General features: G+C 42.6%; 1 protein-coding gene across 1 annotated transcript; it reads left to right on the top strand.

Moving 5' to 3' along the window:
• Positions 1-10,801: 10,801 nt before the first annotated feature.
• On the top strand, positions 10,802-13,199 carry LOC123092409 (CASP-like protein 4B2). The gene is made up of 3 exons (XM_044514182.1): positions 10,802-11,224; positions 11,309-11,444; positions 12,802-13,199. The coding sequence occupies exons 1-3, from the start codon at positions 10,920-10,922 to the stop codon at positions 12,991-12,993; spliced, it is 633 nt and encodes a 210-aa protein (XP_044370117.1). The 5' UTR covers positions 10,802-10,919; the 3' UTR covers positions 12,994-13,199.
• Positions 13,200-19,521: the final 6,322 nt, after the last annotated feature.

Here is a 19,521-nt window from a genome sequence, read left to right as displayed (position 1 = left end):
CTCGATACTTCTTGTACTGGTTCTTTTATGAAGAAGACTATTGAATTCAGGTGGGATCTTTTGGAAAGAACTAAACGCAACTTTGAAGATTGGGAACTCGATGAAGGTAAAGAGTCAGGTATAAAGCTTGAGTTTGGTCGTGTTAAATCCTTTATGAACACTGATGCCTTTCACAAGTTTAGCACTAAATATGGGCTTGACTCTGAGATAGTAGCCTCTTTTTGTGAATCATTTGCTACTCATGTTGATCTCCCTGAGGAGAAGTGGTTTAAATATCATCCCCTTATTAAAAAAAGATTGAGGAGCCAATTACAGTTAAAGATGAAACTATCATTTATAATGTTGATCCAGTTGTGCATACTGCTTATATCGAAAAACCACCTTTTCCCTGTTAGGATAAAGGAACATGTTAAAGTCTCAACCGTAGTTATAAAGTAATATTAAAACACCTAGACCCCCTGAACAAATTAAATTAGAACCTAGTATTGCTATGGGTAAAGATCTCTTGGTCTATAATATAGATGGGCATGTTATTTATTTCTATGACAAAGCTGTTAGAATTGCCAAGCCCGATACTAAAGACAAGAATAAACCTGTTGTTGGCATGATTGTTGTCTCAATTAAAATTGGAGATCATTGCTTTCATGGTTTATGTGATCTGGGTGCTAGTGTGAGTGCTATTCCTTTTACCTTATATCAAGAAATTATGAATGACATAACACCTGCTGAAATAGTGGATATTGATGTTACTATTAAACTTGCAAATAGGGACACCATCACACCACTTGGGATTGTTAGAGATGTTGAAGCCTTGTGTGGGAAAATAAAATACCCCACTGATTTTCTAGTTCTTGGTTCTCCACAAGATGATTTTTGTCTCATAATATTTGGTAGACCTTTCTTGAACACTGCCAATGCTAAGATAGATTGCCATAAAGAAACTGTCAGTGTCAATTTTAGTGATGTCTCTCATAAGTTTAATTTCTCTAAATTTCGCAGACAACCTCATGATAAAGGATTTCCTAGTAAGGATGAAATAATTGGTCTTGCTTCTATTCTCGTGCCTCCTACTGATCCACTAGAACAATATTTGCTAGACCATGAAATTGATATGCACTTGCATGAAAGAAATAAAATAGATAAAATATTCTTTGAACGATAACCTATCCTTAAACACAATTTGCCTATTGAAACACTAGAAGGTCCTCCTCCACCTAAAGGTGATCCTGTGTTTGAATTAAAGCAATTGCCAGACACTTTTAAATATGCTTATCTTGATGAGAAAAGGATATATTCTGTTATTATTAGTGCTAACCTTACAGAACATGAAGAAAAGAGATTATTAAAAATTCTGAGGAAGCACCGTGCTGCTATTGGATTTACTCTTGATGATCTTAAGGGCATTAGTCCCACTCTCTGTCAGCACAAGATTAATATGGAACCGAATGCTAAACCCATCGTTGATCATCAATGATGATTGAATCCTAAGATGAAAGAATTGGTAGGAACTGAAATACTAAAGCTTCTAGAAGCAGGTATAATTTATCCCATAGCTGATAGTATATGGGTAAGTCCTCTTCATTGTGTCCCTAAGAAATGAGGTATAACCATTGTTCCTAATGATAAAATGAACTTATTCCAGAAAGAAATGTTATTGACTATAGAATGGCAATTGATTTTAGAAAATTAAATAAAGCTACTCAAAAAGATCATTACCCTTTGCCTTTTATTGATCAAATGTTAGAAAGATTGTCAAACCACACACACTTTTGCTTTCTTGATCGATATTCTGGTTTCTCTCAAATAGCTGTATCATAACCTGATCAAGAGAAAACCACCTTTACTTGTCCTTTTGGAACTTATGCTTATAGATGTATGCCTTTTGGTTTATGCAATGCACCTGCTACCTTTCAAAGATGTATGACTGCTATATTCTCTGAATTTTGTGAAAAGATTGTTGAGGTTTTCATGGATGATTTTTTTTCGTTTACGGAACTTATTTTGATGATTTATTAAGCAACCTTGATCGAGTTTTGCAGATATGTGAACAAACTAATCTTGTCTTGAATTGGGAGAAGTGCCACTTTATGGTGAATGAAGGTATTGTCTTGGGACATAAAATTTCTGAGCGAGGTATTGTGGTGGATAAAGCTAAAGTTGATGCAATTGAGAAATACCATGTCCTAAAGACATTAAAGGTATTCGTAGTTTTCTTGGTCATGCTAGTTTCTATAGGAGGTTTATTAAAGACTTCTCTAAAATTTCTAGGCCTCTTACTAATATTTTGCAAAAGGATGTTCCATTTGTTTTTTATGATGATTATGTAGAAGCCTTCGAAACACTTAAGAAAGCCTTAACTTCTGCACCTATTGTTCAACCACCTGATTGGAACTTGCCTTTTGAAATTATGTGTGATGCTAGTGATTATGTTGTTGGTGCTATTCTAGGACAAAGAGTTGATAAGAAATTAAATGTTATCCATTATGCTAGTAAAACTCTAGATAGTGCCCAAAGAAATTATGCTACTACTGAAAAATAATTCTTAGCAGTTGTGTTTGCTTGTGATAAATTCAGATCTTACATTGTTGATTCTAAAGTGATTGTTCACACCGATCATGTTGCTATTAAATATCTTATGGAAAATAAAGATGCTAAACCTAGACTCATTTGGTGGGTTCTTTTGCTACAAGAATTTGACTTGCACATCACTGATAGGAAAGGAGCTGAGAACCCGTAGTTGATAACTTGTCTAGGTTAGAAAATATTCTTGATGACCGACTACCTATTGATGATAGCTTCCCTGATGAACAACTAGTTGTCATTAGTGCTTCTCATAATACTCCTTGGTATGCTGACTATGCTAATTATATTGTTGCTAAATTTATACCACCTAGTTTCACATACCAACAACAGTGAAAATTCTTCTATGATTTTATGACATTACTTTTGAGATGACCCACATCTTTATAAAGAAGAAGTAGATGGTATTATTAGACGTTGTGCACCTGAGCATGAACATGAACAAATCCTAAGGAAATATCACTCCGAAGCGTATGGAGGGCATCGTGCGGGGATAGAACTGCACACAAGGTATTGCAATATGGTTTTTATCGGTGTACTCTTTTTAAGGATGCCGTAAGTTTGTCTTATCTTGTGATAAATGTCAAATAATTGGTGATATTGGTAGACGTCGGGAAATGCCTATGAATTATTCAGTTGTTATTGAACCATTTGATGTTTGGGGATTTGATTATATGGGACCTTTTCCATTCCCTAATGGGTATACACATATTTTGGTTGCTTTTGATTATGTCACTAAGTGTGTAGAAGCTATTTCAACTAGTAGTGCTGATCATAACATCTCCATTAAAATGCTTAAAGAAGTTATCTTCCTGAGGTTTGGAGTCCCTAGATATTTAATGACTGATGGTGGTTCACATTTTATTCATGGTGCTTTTCGTAAATTTCTTGCTAAATATGATGTCAACCATAGAATTGCATCAACCTATCATCCTCAATCTAGTGGACTAGTTGAACTTAGCAATAGAGAAACAAAGTTGATATTGCAGAAAACTGTCAATAGGTCCCGAAAGAATTGGTCTAAAAAACTTGATGATGCACTTTGGGCCTATAGAACCGCTTATGAAAATCCTATGGGAATGTCTCCATACAAAATGTGGTTTATGGAAAAGCTTGCCATTTACCTCTTGAGTTAGAACACAAAGCATATTGGGCCATTAAAGAACTCAACTATGACTTCAAACTTGCCGGTGACAAGAGGCTATTTGATATTAGCTCACTAGATGAATGGAGAACCCAAGCTTATGAAAATGCCAAACTGTTTAGAGAAAAAGTTAAAAGATGGCATGACAAAAGAATCCAAAAGAGTGAATTCAAAGTTGGTGAATATGTTCTATTGTACAATTCTTGTTTTAGATTTTTTTGCAGGAAAAGTTCTTTCCAAATAGGAAAGACCTTATATCATCGACGAAGTTTACCGCTCTGGAGCTACTAAGATCAATAATGCCAAAGGAACTAATCCGAAGGTGGTCAATGGACAAAGAATTAAGCACTATATTTCAGTTACGCCTATTAATGTTGAAACTAACATTATCGAAACCATGACACCAGAGGAATACTTAAAAGAGACCTTCCAGAACACTTCAGAACCCTGAAAAGGAAGAGGTACACGATACGGTAAGTAAACCGACTCCAAAAATTCCGCAAAAATATTTTCTATCAGTTTTAGAATATTAGAAAAAAACGGGAAGGCAACCCAGGTGCCCACTAGGCACCAGGGCGCGCCTGCCCCACCTGGCGCGCCCTGGTGGGTAGTGGGCCCCTCGTGCACCTTCCCGACTCCATTTTCCTGTAGCATACTTGTTTCCCAAGATAAAAAATCTTTATATATACCCCTAGACGATTTGACCATCGTATCATGGAGAAATCCTCTGTTCATGTTTCGTGTTGTTTTTCCATCAGATCTAGATCGCCATGGCTTCACCTAGCTCTTCCAAGGATAAGTTCTTTGAGAAGGTCAATAACTCCTACCTACCGGAGGTGTTGAAGCACCCTCAAGCCATTGAGATGCGTGAGGGGGTGCTCCACATCTGGGATGTTCAAGGTCCCAAGAAGATGGGAAGCGTGGAGGCCAAGCTCGAGGCGGTGGAGCAGGAGATCTTCAAGTGCCAAGGGGTGGTGGAGCATGGACTTAGTGCCAATCACTCCATGATCGTGGAATTCACCCATGATCACAAGGTGGATGGCCGGTCTATGAAGGGCATTTTCTTCACCTTCAATGAGCAAATCAATTTTCCGCAAATGATCTTCAAAATCAAGTTTTCGAGTATGAAGCAAGCTAAAAGGTATGAGTTTAGCTGCCAGTTGCAGGACTCAGGAGACTCGTGCATCCTCTTATGATGGTGAAACCCTACCATGGAAGCCAGAGGGCAAACTTCCCACATCATCACCACCACCATCACCATCACCAAAGAAGGAGACTTGTGCACACGGGTATGGGCACTCTCCTTGGCTTTCACCAAGCTTGGGGGAGATGCCCCGGTATCGTATCACCATCACTTTTATTATCTTCACCAGTTTTTAGTTCGATCCTTAGTCATTTCATGATTTAGTTGAATAAAAGTTTAATATGATCTATTTTTGAGTGCTAGTTTTGTGATCTATCCATCTATGTAATCGAGTTGAGAGCTATATAATAAAGTTTAGTTCGAGTTTGTGCTTCTTTAGTTTCTTGTTTCAGTCAAAATAAAGGAAATAATGAAAAAGATCATATGCTAATCTTATGGTAGGTAATGACACCACATAAGGAAAAGTATAAGTGGTAACATTTATTGAAAATTGACAAACATAGCATTGGTCAATAATGCAATTCATGAAAGAATTAATAAGGAAGAGAAGATTCACGTGCAAATATACAATCTTGGACATCTTTTATGATTGTGATCCCCCATTAAATATCTTATGCCAAATTGTTGATGTCGGCAAGGAAGACAACATAACGATTTATGTTTGTTCATATTCACATAGAAGTTATATTGTCATAGATCCTCCAACATGTGATGCTTGCCCAATATCTTTGCTAGCCAAAAATCTGCACTAAGTAGAGATACTACTTGTGCATCCAAAACCCTTAAACCCAAATCCATGTTTTGAGAGTCCACCATACCTACCTATGGATTGAGCAAGATCCTTCAAGTAAGTTTCCATCGGTGCATAAGGGAATAAAAATTTCTTCTAAATGTGTTTGATATTTTAGTGTAAGGGAAAATAAGCGATGTACGAACTTGTGATGTCAAAGTAATAAAAGCAACGGACTGCATAATAAAGATTGCTATCATAAGGGGCAATATAACGTGACGTTCTTTTGCATTAAGAGATTGTGCATACAAAACCAAAAAGCGCATGACAACCTCTGCTTCCCTCTGCGAAGGGCCTATCTTTTACTTTTATGTATTTGCTTTTTATGCAAGAGTCAAAGTGTTCTCCTCTATTCCTTTTTATTTACTCTTTTGCAATCATCATCCATCATGTGGTGGGGAAAGATCCAGGCACATATATCCATTTGGATATGAGTGATCATGAGTTATTATTGTTGACATCACCCTTGAGGTGAATAAGTTGGGAGGCGAAACTATAAGCCCCTACCTTTCTATGTGTCCGGTTGAAACTTTTTGATCCATATATATATTGTGAGTATTAGCAATCATAGAAGACTAAATGATGGTTGAGTATGAGGACTTGCCAAAAGGCTCCGATACGAGACCCTTCCTGAAAATATGATGAATTGAAATTGCAAAGCTGACTGAGAATATAGTTTGTTAGTTTTTTAATAAGGTTTATACTTAATACTTCGATGTTGTGATGAATTGTTACTTGCTCATGAGAAGTTTTATGATAATAAAGTTTGTTGTTGTTATAATAATAAGCATGACGCTACTATGTCTGTATTTTGTTTTTATCGACACCTTTCTCTCTAAACATGTGGACATGATTTTATCGGCTTTCGCTTGAGGACAAGGAAAGTCTAATCTTGGGGGAGTTGATACGTCCATTTTGCATCATGTTTTCCTACTATTATTTATATTATTTTTATTCATTATAACACTTTGTTGAGTAATTCTAATGTCTTTTCTCTCATAATATGCAAGGTTTACATAAAGAGGGAGAATACCGGCGGCATGAATTTTGGACCTAAAAAGCTACTTAGAGGTACCTATTCTGCATATATCCAAATGAGCTGAAATTTTACGGAGAATTATTTTGGAATATATAATAAATATTGAAGAAAAGAAATACCAGAGGGGGCCACCTCTAGTGCCCGTCTACTGGTACATAAGGTCTTTTGACCTAGAAAATAACAAAGAGAGGACTTTTGGGACGGAGCGTCGCCATCTCGAGGCGGAACTTGGGCAGGAGCACTTTTGCCCTCCGGCGGAGTGATTCCGCCCGGGGAACTTCTCTTCGGGAGGGGGAAATCAAAGCCATCATCATCACCAACAACCCTCTCATCTTTGGGAGGCCAATCTTCATCAAAATCTTCAACAACACCATCTCATCTCATAACCCTAGTTCATATCTTGTGTTCAATCTTTGTACCGAAACCTCAGATTGGTACCTGTGGGTGACTACTAGTGTTGATTACATCTTGTAGTTGATGCTAGATGGTTTATTTGGTGGAAGATTATATGTTCAGATCCATTATGCCATTTAATATCGCTCTGATCTTGAGTATGAATATTATTTGTGAGTAGTTGCCCTTGTTCTTGAGGCCAGGGGAGAAGTCATGTTGCAAGTAATCATGTGAATTTGATATTTGTTTGATATTTTGATGATATGTATGTTGTGATTCCCTTAGTGGTGCTATGTGAATGTTGACTACATGACACTTCACCATCTTTGGGCCTAAGGGGATGCATTGTGGAGTAGTTATTAGATGATGGGTTGCTAGAGGGACAGAAGCTTAAACCCTAATTTATGTGCTATTCCGTAAGGGGCTGATTTGGATCCACATATTTAATGCTATGGTTAGATTTTATCTTAATTCTTCTTTCGTAGTTGCAGATGCTTGCGGGAGGGGGGGGGGGGTTAATCATAAGTGGGAGGCTTGTTCAAGTAAGAACAATACCCAAGCACCGGTCCACCCACATATGAAATTATCAAAGTAGCGACCATGAATCAAACCAACATGATGAATGTGACTAGATGGAATTCCCGTGTGTCCTCGAGAATGCTTTGCTTACTATAAGAGATTGTTTTGGCCTGTCCTTTGCTACAAAAAGGATTGGGCTACCTTGCTGCACCTACTGTTACTATTGCTACTTGTCACTTGTTATAAATTATCTTGCTATCAAACTACCTGTTACCGACAATTTTAGTACTTGCAGAAATTACCTTACCGAAAACCGCTTGCCATTTCCTTCTGCTCCTCGTTGGGTTCGACACTCATACTTATCGAAAGGACTACGATTGATCCCCTATACTTGTGGGTCATCAGACTTGCTGTAAAAATATTGTATAATTATAATACAAACATTACCTAATGTATGCTAACACAATTCTAATGCTCACATGTCAATGGGGCTTGGCAAGTTCTAAACACAAGCAGGGAAAGAAACTATAACAACAATTTGTGAAAACAAGATAGTCCATAAAGATGCAGATGGTAAATATACTTATTAACTCCAAAAATTCTGAACAATTAGGACGTAGTAAACAATTTGTATAGAAGCAATGTGTATAACTTGCAAAAAATTCCACTTTCCAGTAAAATATGAAAATTCAAACACTACAGGAAAAGTTTTTGTTTTTGCACTGCACATACCAAACAAGCAATTTAAACATCCTAAAGGTAAATCTTGACACAACGTGGTAATTATTTTTCTTGAAAAGTTTCTGTAATCAAGGTTCACAAAGTTTTCATGGGCATGAACAAAGTTCAAGGCTAGCCCCCACTTCCACATTGCTCATCCGTCTCACTTTTACTTTTCTCTTTGAAAAATTTTTAGGTTCCCTTTTATATATTTTTTGTTTTTAAACTTTTAAAAATCACACAATAAAAAAAAATGACTCTCTAAAACTTTAACGGTGACTTCCAGGTAGCATTTTCTTTAAAGCTATCAAGCTAGGCATAAAGTGCTCAAGTAATCAATCCACCCGAATCCCAAGGTATATCAAAGCCGATTTTCATTAACAATGATTTATAATTTTGTAGTGAGCACAAAGCAACATATATCATAGAACAACAGAGTCTTAACTCTCTTCCTATGCATCAGCATGTCATAAAAGAACCACTCATGCTCACCAAGTAAACGTTGATGCATAGTATAAACAGTTTCTCGCAATTTTATCATACTAGAAACATAGAGAGGTGGGGATGTAGTTCGTCTCTCATACTAATTGCAAGTAGGATCAGCAAGCACATGCACATTATATCCATCAAAATCATCATGTGTAATGGTAAGATGCAACCCATCAATATAATCATTAATAAGTGTAAACTTCTCTGATATAGTGTAGTTGGGAGAATTCAAAAAGATAATAGGACTATCATGTGTGGGTTATAGAAAATTTATCTCCATAAACATCATTCATATTGGCATCATGGCCACAAGCATAGTAAGCATCAAATTCATCAAAAAGGGATGTTTCAAACGAATCCGAGGGATCATAGCATTCATCCTTCGGTGAGCATGAAGGAAAATTAAACAATGTATGGTTTGAAGGGTTACTCTCATTAGAAGGTGGGCACGGGTAGCTAATTCGCTCTCCCTCCTTTTGTTCTTCGCTCTGCTCCTCATCTTTTTCACCTAATAAGCTCGCAGTTTCCACAATTTCTTCTTCCATAGATTCCTGCAAAACATTAGTCTCTTCTTGGACATGAGGGACCTTCTCAATAAATTCAATAATATCGGTGTTGTATTTATAATTTTCATGGCAATATTTAATTATAACATAATTTTCAGATCTATAAAGAGCATCATCATGATCTTCATACTTTTCAAACAAAGATTCAATTTGATAAGCACATTTAAAAGCAACAAATTCTTCTATTTGTTTCACATTATAGTAACCATATACACCATTAGCATAAGAAGCCTATGTTTCATTAACATTAAATTCACATTGAAAGGAAAGTTGTGGAGTCTCCATGTTAGAGTAACAAGTATAATCATACATAGAGCACATATTCCAAGCATACCAATGCAATATTTTAATTTGATCCCATACATGTTTTCCTTTTTGAGACAAATGATAATCTCTAAAGTATTCCTGGTGATCCAAAGTATCTCCCATTATCAAGTTGAATGGGGATTTATCAAAGTATTATTTAATGTTTTCCACATAACCAACATAGGAGGTTTTAGGAGGTCCCCCATCTCTATGAGTAGCAAGTACAACTAATTTTTTTGGTGTTTCGTGTTTCATATTCATAACTAAAGATATAAAACAACATAGAACCGAAAGTAAAATATATTTATAGATAATGCCAACAAGCACACACGAGAATATTCAACCCACGCTATTGTTCCCCAGCAATGGCGCCAGAAAAAGGTCATGATATTGATGATCGTTTGTAGCCTTTTTCGATAAGTAAGAGTGTCGAACCCAACGAGGAGTTAAAGGTAAGATTTGTATCCTCTTATAACTCTAAGCCCACCAACTCTTGCTCTACCTAGAAACAAGTAATACAACTGCTTTGTAGGAATAAAACTAGAAGTACTTTGCAAAAATAATAAAAGTTAATTTGTTTAGTAAAGAACTTTTGTAGAACAATGAGAAAGATTGTCCCTAGGTAATTGAATATAACACGATAGATACTTATCATATGCAATGAGGGAGAGACATATGCTAACATACTTTTCGTACTTGAATCACGTGTTTTTATGATTGAAACTTTAACAAGTATCCACAACTATTAAAGATCATTAAGATAAAATCCAATCATAGCATTAAGTAACAAAATTCATTTACTTCCATACGCAAAAACCCCTTTACTCGTGTTTAAACTTTTGTCACCCTCGCAACCCATTATAAGCAAATCATGAACGTGTTGCAACAGCCTGCCGTGAAAATTTCCACATGTGTGCGCGGCACAACTCATATCAATCACATCATACCACAATTAACCCGTAGGATAAAAGGAATCTACTCAAACTACACTCCACCTGGCACATGACAAAAGCACCGAAACCTCACTGACTGAAGGGCCCGAGCACAACAAAGCAGCGACGGTTTAGTCCTTGACAAGAGTCAAGAGGTGAAGAGGTTCGGCGGCTAATCCCGGTCCTGCTCTCGCCTCAAGTGCTTTTCCGGCTTCACACACAAAGCAAACACCTCAGTTCAGCTCTCCCCGTTCACCACCCAGGGCCAGGGGTCAGGCACTGTTCCACTGGTGAGTGATGGCGATGGTCACGGCTGACGCCTCCGCCGCCGCCGACGCCGCCACCAAGCAGCCAGAAGCCGACAAGGATTACAGCTCCTACAACGGCGCCTCCACCGCGGGTGTGGGCGGAGGGGCCCGCCGCGGCGGCGGCGGCGGCGTTGTGGAATCTGTGGTGGCGCGGTGGAAGCGGGAGGACATGCTCGACAAGTGCCCCCTCGCGCTGCACGCCGCCGCTGCCGCCTTCGCCTTCGTCGCGCTCGTGCTCGTCGCCTCCAACCAGCACGGCGACTGGATGCAGTTCGACCGCTACCAGGAGTACATGTGCGCCGATTTGAGCTTGGCCGCCTAGGGCTGGTCTTCGATCCGGGCTTCTCAAGCTTCTTACATGTGCTGCCTTGTTGCTAGGTACCTGCTCGCGATCGCGGCGCTGGCCTTCGCCTACTCGCTCGCGCAGGCGCTGCGGCACGCGCACCGGATGCGCGGCGGCGCCGACCCCATCTCCGCGCCGTCCGCGAGGCTTTTCGATTTCATTGCTGACCAGGCGAGTTGCTTCGACCTGTTAGTTTGCAGCTGTTATCATCATTTCTACTTGTTATCTGATAAGAGTTCATGTGGTTTGAATCTCTCAATTGGACCAATGTGTGCTGCTCAGGGAGGGGAAAGCAGGGAACCGTATATAATATTAAGAGATAAGAGATCTCAGCAGATAAAGTGTGGCCGAAATTTACCATGTTAAAGTAAGAATAGGGACAGGGGAGTAGAGATTCCAAATCCATTTGTAAAGGAGACATCAATCCACTAGATTCCAAATGAGCTAAGCGCTCAATACACTGATACCCTGATTGATACTGTATTGTTCTTCGATTGGCTTTGGAATGGGGGCGTCTTTTAACTGTTAAAGATTGGCAACCCAACAAATTACAACCCATAGCGCCTCTTGTTTCTTTGTGGAAACAACTAAAATATGGTACATGTAGCTCTCAATAGTGGTCCAATAGTTCAATCTGTATGGCAACCCAACAACAACCATCTCTGATAATGTTGTGGCGGTGGAATGGGGAGATTGGAGTGGTTGGGGAGTGGTTAGGGCCAGCCATGAGCTATTAGAAGTTGCTCTGTGTTCAATGTATGTTCTCAATCATTGGCTTGCTTCGAGCTTTGGAATAGTACAATACTAGATGGCAAAAAATAGTTCATGTTGTCCATTGCATGTTGTGTAAATACAGATAAATGGATGTAATTGTCAACTTTCAAATGTTTTGGGACCACATTTACTTAGGATGCCCTGGAGGGTATGAATGTTTTAAACCCGTGCTGTTGCTACTTAATTAAGGTTTTCTTATGAGCTTCTGCCTTCTGCGAATAATATGATTGTTTAGCAGCTTACTTTCATGGCTTTGAATCCCATGTGAAGAAACAATGGAATTTGTATTAGTGGACCCCAATATGCTACTGATACTTAGAAGTAGTTTTGCTGGAACTTGGCCCTTGCTAAATTTACTTTACCGGTGCAAATAGCTAGGTTTTGTTAATTAATGAAAGTATTACTAATAATGTGGCTAGTCAGAATGCTGCAGTCCATGAAATTCTTACACACGCATGCTTAAGGAAATCAGGTTTTGGACCAAACATGTTTTCCATGTTAACCCTTAGATTTTCCGGATAATGGCTAAACTGCTGTTGTGGTTATATTTTATCTCAGGTTTTTGTTTTGTGCCATGGTACCGTGTTGAATGCAAGATTACAAAATAGTAGGATATTCTGGATTGAGCTAGCTTCCAAAACCTGCATTGGACTTGCCTGTCAATTGTTGTGTTTCTTCAAAACATGCCAGTCAAAATTTCATAAAGATGAAATTTGTTGCCCCTGCTAATAGAAACTGGTGAACACATTCGCAGGTACTCGCATACTTGCTGATGTCTGCTCTATCAGCGGCTATCCCTATCACGAACCGCATGAGAACAGCTGTGATCAACAACTTCACTGATGCGACCGCTGCCGCCATCAGCATGGCCTTCCTTGCATTTGTTGCCCTCGCATTGTCAGCCACGGTTTCGGGCTACAAGCTCTCCAGACAAATGTACATGTGATGATGTGAATCTTCACTGTAAAAGAGTTAACTGTGACACGAATCATTCATTTCAGAGAAGCAAAATGTGTGGTGTCCCTCTTCTGCACGAATGTCTTGTGCCTTACGGTGATTGGTGTTCATTTTTGGTAGCCACCACATTTGTACATAGGTTTACATGCAGCATTCCTTAATAGTACAATGCTATTTTCAAGTTATGTTCTTCCATTGTGACTCCGACAACATATTGCTGCTGTGATGAGATAGGCTGGAGCTATGCTGCGGAGGAGCCTCTACCTGAGGATCAAACTTTAACTCTGAACATACCATATTTGGCGTACTCTACATGGCACACTCCCGGGTACGAAGCATCTGTGAAGTAGATCTAGCTGGTGAGGCGGTGCTGCGGTATTTACTTCTTCTGCCAGAGCGGGATTTGTGTCTCATGGGTAATCAGAATGTGCGTGAAAAATGATTGCCATCTCAGCCTAGTACTACTTGTGGGAAAGGCGTAAATTGGTGCACTGCCATCTCAGCCCAGTACTTGTTGTGGGAAAGGCGTAAATTGCTGCACAAGGAGACAACTCAGAACACGGACTAGATTTTTATGAGGATATATGCTCTTATGGCCAGTTTTATTACTGCTTTATCTCCAAAGGTCTCCATGAAAAGAGGGGGTTGGTCATGCCCTCCCGTGGGTTTTGTTAAACTTAATGTTGATGCTTTTTTTTACCATGATTTGCGTACGGGTATGATTGACGTGATACTAAGAGATGACAAAGGCAGATTCATCGTTGGGAGGAATTGAAAGATAAACTGGTGCGCGGATGTCCTGTTGGCTGAAGCTTTGGCTCTCGAACTTGATATATCGCTTGCGCAAAGGACGGTATGCAATCATATTATTAATTCGGTCAACCTGTAGGTGATTGATACCATGGAGGATGGAAAACGGTCGAAACGGCTGGCAGCGGCAGCCATTGATGATTGTTTTCATTTTGCTTGAGATTTCCCTATTTCTAGGTTCAAGCATTGTGATATAAAAACAAATAAAGTTTCTCACAAGCTTGCTAGATTAGCTCAATTTTCTTTGACTTTTGATTGGTTTGAGGAGCCATGAAATGAAATTGTACACGTCCTCACAAATATATTTTTTTGAGAAGGAGGATATACCCCAGGCCTCTACATCGGGGCGATGCATGCAGGCATTTTATTATTTATTCACAAAGACCCTACAAAGTAATACATCGGTAAGCCTGGAGCCACTATCTAGGCAACACATGTTGCTACTCTTATCCCCTTGATGAAGGTGTCCCGAACGTCCGAGCCGAATATCAAACAGACATCGCACCAAAGCCTAACATCTGAAGCCGGATGCCCTAGCCCAGCCACGCACCGGCACTGTCGGAGGTGAGGGTGAGGACGGCTGGGCATGAACCTGAAATTTCTTCCCGCAGTTGGCAACGGTGGAAAGGGGCCTCCTTCTCCACCCTTAGGATAAGGGGCTCGCGGCGGGACATCGAGTTTCTGCACGCGAGCAAGTTCAAATGCTCCTTCATGAACAACAAAATAAAAAAAAAATAGGAAACAAAACATAGAAAACTGTTTTTTAACAAACAGATAAATTGTCTACATACTTGTGCATTCTCGTGAAGAAAAACATTTCTAAATGCTCTGGGTAAAAACTGATTCTCCAAAAAAATGAATTCATTTTGGAGCATTGATTTTGTTTTTTCCCAGAACGTTTAGAAGAGTTTTTTATTCATGAAAAATTGCACATATGTATACATGTAGCCAATATTTGATGCCAACAAATCATTATTTTTATTTGGTTTTCTAAGTTTTACTGTTCTTCACGGTGCATTTGAGTTTGTGAACAAAAGTACACTTTTCGTTCGAGTGAAAATTTTGATACCTTATATTCTCTCCGTTCCTAAATATAAGTCTTTTAGATATTTGAATATAGACTAAGTACATATGAATATAAACGTATTTTAAAGTATCGATTCACTCATTTTGCTCCATATATAGTCCATATTATAGAATTTCTAAAAAGACTTATATTTAGAAACGGGAAGAGTATTATATTATATTATATATATATAGCCTGGTACAGGGTCTCTGCCCGAGACAATTTTTTACATGTAGAGCCAAAAAACCGCTTATGTGGATGCTCTAAGAGCATGTCTAGCAGATCCCGGAAAAGTGGTTAAACCTGTTGTCGGCGTTCTGAGAACGGGGTCCCCAGACTTGCCTGCCTGCTGCCTGCGGCGTGGCTCCACCAGTGGACCAGTACGTCCCGTCTTCATCAACCCAACACTCAAGACCCTCGTGAGGGGCCGAGCCTCGCGGGACGGACGACACAAGGCCTCCTCAGGAGTGGCCTCACCAGGCAAGCTCGCGAGGAGGCGGAGAGATCAAGGCAAGGGGTACCTCGCGAGGTGCCCATGACGCAAGCCATGACGATCGAGACCAGGCGAGCGCCGGCCCGCGTAGTGTCCTCGTTTCCTCTTTGGTGCAAAGGGGGCAGGCGCAGGCGCAAAGTACCGAGGCATCAGGCAAAGGTTTCCATATCGGTGCAACGAGACCAAGACCAGCAGGACGGCAGGACGAAGGTCATCATGGAGCCCAAGACGGCGTCACCTGGCAGGCGAAGACCGCCCTTAGTCAGGATAGCCTGTACTAGCTGTCCCCTTTCAAAATGGCTGTTGTTGGATCCCGTCCCGCTCAATATTTGGGAAGAGGACCAGGGCCTCTATAAATAGGGCTAGCGACCACAGTAGAAGAGGGAAGTTAAGTTCATCCGCACACCACACCACCTCAAGAACACCTCTCCTCGCGAGGCTATTCTTCCTTTGTATTGTTCATCACCAGCCCAAGAGGCAATCCACCACCACACACAGGAGTAGGGTATTACACCACAATGGTGGCCCGAACCTGTATAAATCTTGTGTCCCTTGTGTTGTTCATCGTGCTAGCTTAGAGATCGCGGCGAGGTTGAGGGCGTGTTTCGGTAGGGGGAAATCTTCGTGCGCACCCCAGTGTTCGAACCTTAAGGGTTTTGCCGGAACCCGATATCCGACATTTGGCGCGCCAGGTAGAGGGTGCGCCAAAATCTTCCTCCCGCTGATCCGCGTCCCCCCGCTTCATCGCATCCATGTCCTATGACCCTATGCCCGGCGCCGACCGCTGGGCCGCCTGGCCGGCTCGGGCCACGCCGCCTGCCCAAGAAGACCTCAACCCCGCGTCCCAGGCAACCCACGCACCGCAGAACGCTGCGGGGCGCGGGCGACGTGGTCACGCACTGCCCGCCCTTACTCCGCGGCAGGTACGATCAGCCGCAAGGGCCTCAAGCCACACCGCAGCCACGGCGCCGCACACCCAACGAGAACAAGCAAACATGAGAGTCGCGCTCACTGTGGCTCGGGAGCTACTACGATGCAGGTTGATGGAGAGCGGTCGGGATACGCCGCTGGAGCGCGTTGCCGAGCTCCTGGATGCCACAGCCTCGGGGGCACCGCCCTTCTGTTCCAGCTTCCACCCCGGGCCCCGGGCGGATCACGTGACGGGCCTCTCCGCGCCCGCACACCCTCATACACACCCCAAGGCGGCGTCGACACCAGCTCAACCATCGACGCCGGACGTCAGGCTGCACCAGCACCACCTCCGATGAACGAGGGCATGCGCATCGCCGCCTACGGCCCAGGCGGGCCGCTGCCCTACCATCCTCAGGATGGCGCATTAGGCCAGGACACATGGAGCGTGGGGCACTACGGCAAAGTCTTCGAGGCAGTGGCCTCGGAGGCTTACGTGCCTCGCATGGTGGATCGGGAGGACGCGCTGGAAGACGACCCTGGCTCGTTCCTCGGGTCAGGCTGGGAGGACGAGACGCTAGAAGTCAAGCCTTTTCAGGAGCCTCAAGGAAGCCTCACCAACCGCTCTGGCAGCAGCAGCTACCGGGTACCGCTAATTCCTCAGGAACAAGCTTATGCTAACCATGGGTCGCAGGAGGTTTAGGTCACAGCAGCGGACGGCTACCCCAGCTCGGCATCCTCCCTGCCGCCAGGAGGAGCGCACTGCGGCTGCAGGAGAGGGGCCGGTAGCCAGGCCCCTCCCCACGGTGCACGAAGCAAGGCGTCCCCCGGAGGTAGGCCCTCTGCCGGGGAGGTGCTGCAAAGCCTGCCCCCAGTAGAGGATCTATGGTCACCGAGGTCGCCACTGGCGTCCCCTTTGCCCCATTGGCGTCGTCCTTGGTCTCCGGCCGCCGTCAATGGTGGTCGAGGGTGGCGCAAGGTGGGTCCCTCGTCTAGCGATATGAAGCAAGGCCCGATGCCTGTGAAGAAGGCCCAGTGCCTGTGAAGCTCGCCGCCCGTGACACTCTCACGTAATAATGAGTGGGGCTGTACACGCCCCAGAGTCTCCGGAGAGCTGCCCTTGGGCCTCGGGGGCTCCCTCCCACGCCCAGTGGCAGCACTTAGCTCCGCACTGGTGAGAAGACGTCAAAGACTAGACTAGGCGCCGGACGCGGCCTTTTGCTTTTTGCCTCCCTTTCTGTGGTCGGGCTTCCTTGCTTCGGATTTAAGTTGAAGTTGGATTTGCATTTGTGTGTGGGGGGGGTCTTTTTTTTGAGGAATTGACAGTGGGAGAGAACTCCCCGTGTATTTTTCATATATCTATATAAATTGGGTGTTTACATAGACATATCCTACACACATATCATCTTCACTCCTGTTGGTACCACCAGGGGTGGGGCAGCTACTCCATACAAGCTGAAGAGCAGTAGGTTAAACGTTTGTTACAAAATAATATGACACAGAGAGAGGACTCAACCAAGTGTGTCATAGTATGAGAGCAGGGCAGTTCTACGTGCCACCTTAGCTCTATGTTGCAGAAGTCTCAGATCCTCTTTGAAGCGAGCAAACCAGGAAGCAATGCTGGGGGCAATACCTCTGAAGTGCTTGTTATTTCTTTCCTTCCACAAGCTCCAGGCAGCGGTGTAAAAAACTTCGACAAAGAATGGATTGGGCCAGTCCAGTCGTGCGTTGTGGAGTGCGGTGAACCTATCTTGAAAGTCACATCAATCAATGTGTAGCTTGTCCCAGCACCTCTTGCTGAATGGGCAGGTGAAAATCATATTCTCAAGAGTCTCATCTACATTATACCCGCAGAGAAGACATGTGAAGTCATCACCAATGTTATAGTGTCTTCTCCGAAGCATATCACGTGTATTGAGCCTATCTTGCAGTAGCAGCCACCCGAACACTTTTATCTTCATTGTACAGTTAGATTTCCAAAGCTTCCTGAACGCGGGGTGAGCTGTTGCAGTGTTAAAGTAATTGTTGTAGTAATCTTTTGGTCTGTAATCTGCATTGCCCCAGATGTAACGCCAGACATCAATCGTTGCTGTTGATGGGTTTATCTCGAACGAGGCCCGCTGAATATCTAGCACCTCACTATGAGCCAGAGGAGACAACGGCAGTTGAAAGGTTTCATGCAGATCCGTGTTGGCCCAGAAGTCAGCTACTGTCATGTCTTCATGCAAAGTAAAGGAGAAGGCATGAGGATGCGATGCCTAAAGCACGCCGGTGGACCACAAATCTTTCCAGAGCAATGTGGCCGAACCATCCACCACTTGCACACGTGAAATTCCTCGGTAGATGGGCGTCAATTTGAGGATATCTTTCCACCAAGAGGGCCCGACCGAATCCACAGCATGCGGCACTTGGTCGACGTATTGATTTTCCCAAAGCATGTTAACCCATGGAATGTCAAGTTTGTTATAGAACTTGTGCAGAAACTTCAACAAGAGGGCTTCATTGTGGATTTTAATATCAATCACTCCCAATCCACCTTTGCTCTTGGGTTTGCAGACCATACCCCAAGCAGCCAAAGAATTGCACTCGTCACCTTGCTCTGTTTTCTTTGTCCATAAACATCTCCTTCTAATCTTGTCAAAGATTTCAATCAGCTTAGGGGGGAACTTGAGCGTGCACATGGCAAATACCAGAAGTGAGGTGACAGATGCATTGAGCCAGGAGAGGCGCCCCCCATAGGACATCATGGCGATCGTGGCAGTGAGGCGACGCTCCATTTTGCAAACTAAGGGCATGAGCTCCTGTACGGTGGGCTTGGTGGTGCCAAGCGGAAGGTCAAGGTAAGTGAAAGGCATGTTTCCTACATTGCACTCAAAGATGTTAGCAATACCAGACGTGGTTGTTGCATCAAGGTTGATTGGAATGAGAGTGGACTTATGAAAATTAATCTTGAGGCCAATAGAGGACGCGTAGTCAGAAAGAATTTTCTTGACACCTAGCGCTTGTTGTGGGCAGGCCGGCAGGACAAGTAGGGTGTCATCCGCGTACTGAATCACCGGGAAGTCACGCTGACCGTTACAAGGGAAGGGCAAAAAGAGATCTCCACATTGGAAAGCATCATTAACTGCAGCTTGCAAAAGTTCGGCTGCAAGGACAAAGATTAGGGGGGACAGGGGGTCACCTTGTCTCCCCCACAACGGCAAAGGAATTATCGGTCGGGGACCCCATTAAGAAGAACG

Source organism: Triticum aestivum, chromosome 4B (assembly GCF_018294505.1).
Source record: "Triticum aestivum cultivar Chinese Spring chromosome 4B, IWGSC CS RefSeq v2.1, whole genome shotgun sequence".
NCBI classification, from domain to species: Eukaryota; Viridiplantae; Streptophyta; class Magnoliopsida; order Poales; family Poaceae; genus Triticum; species Triticum aestivum.
Note: the sequence above shows the minus strand (reverse complement) of the source record. Positions and strands in the feature narration are given on the sequence as shown.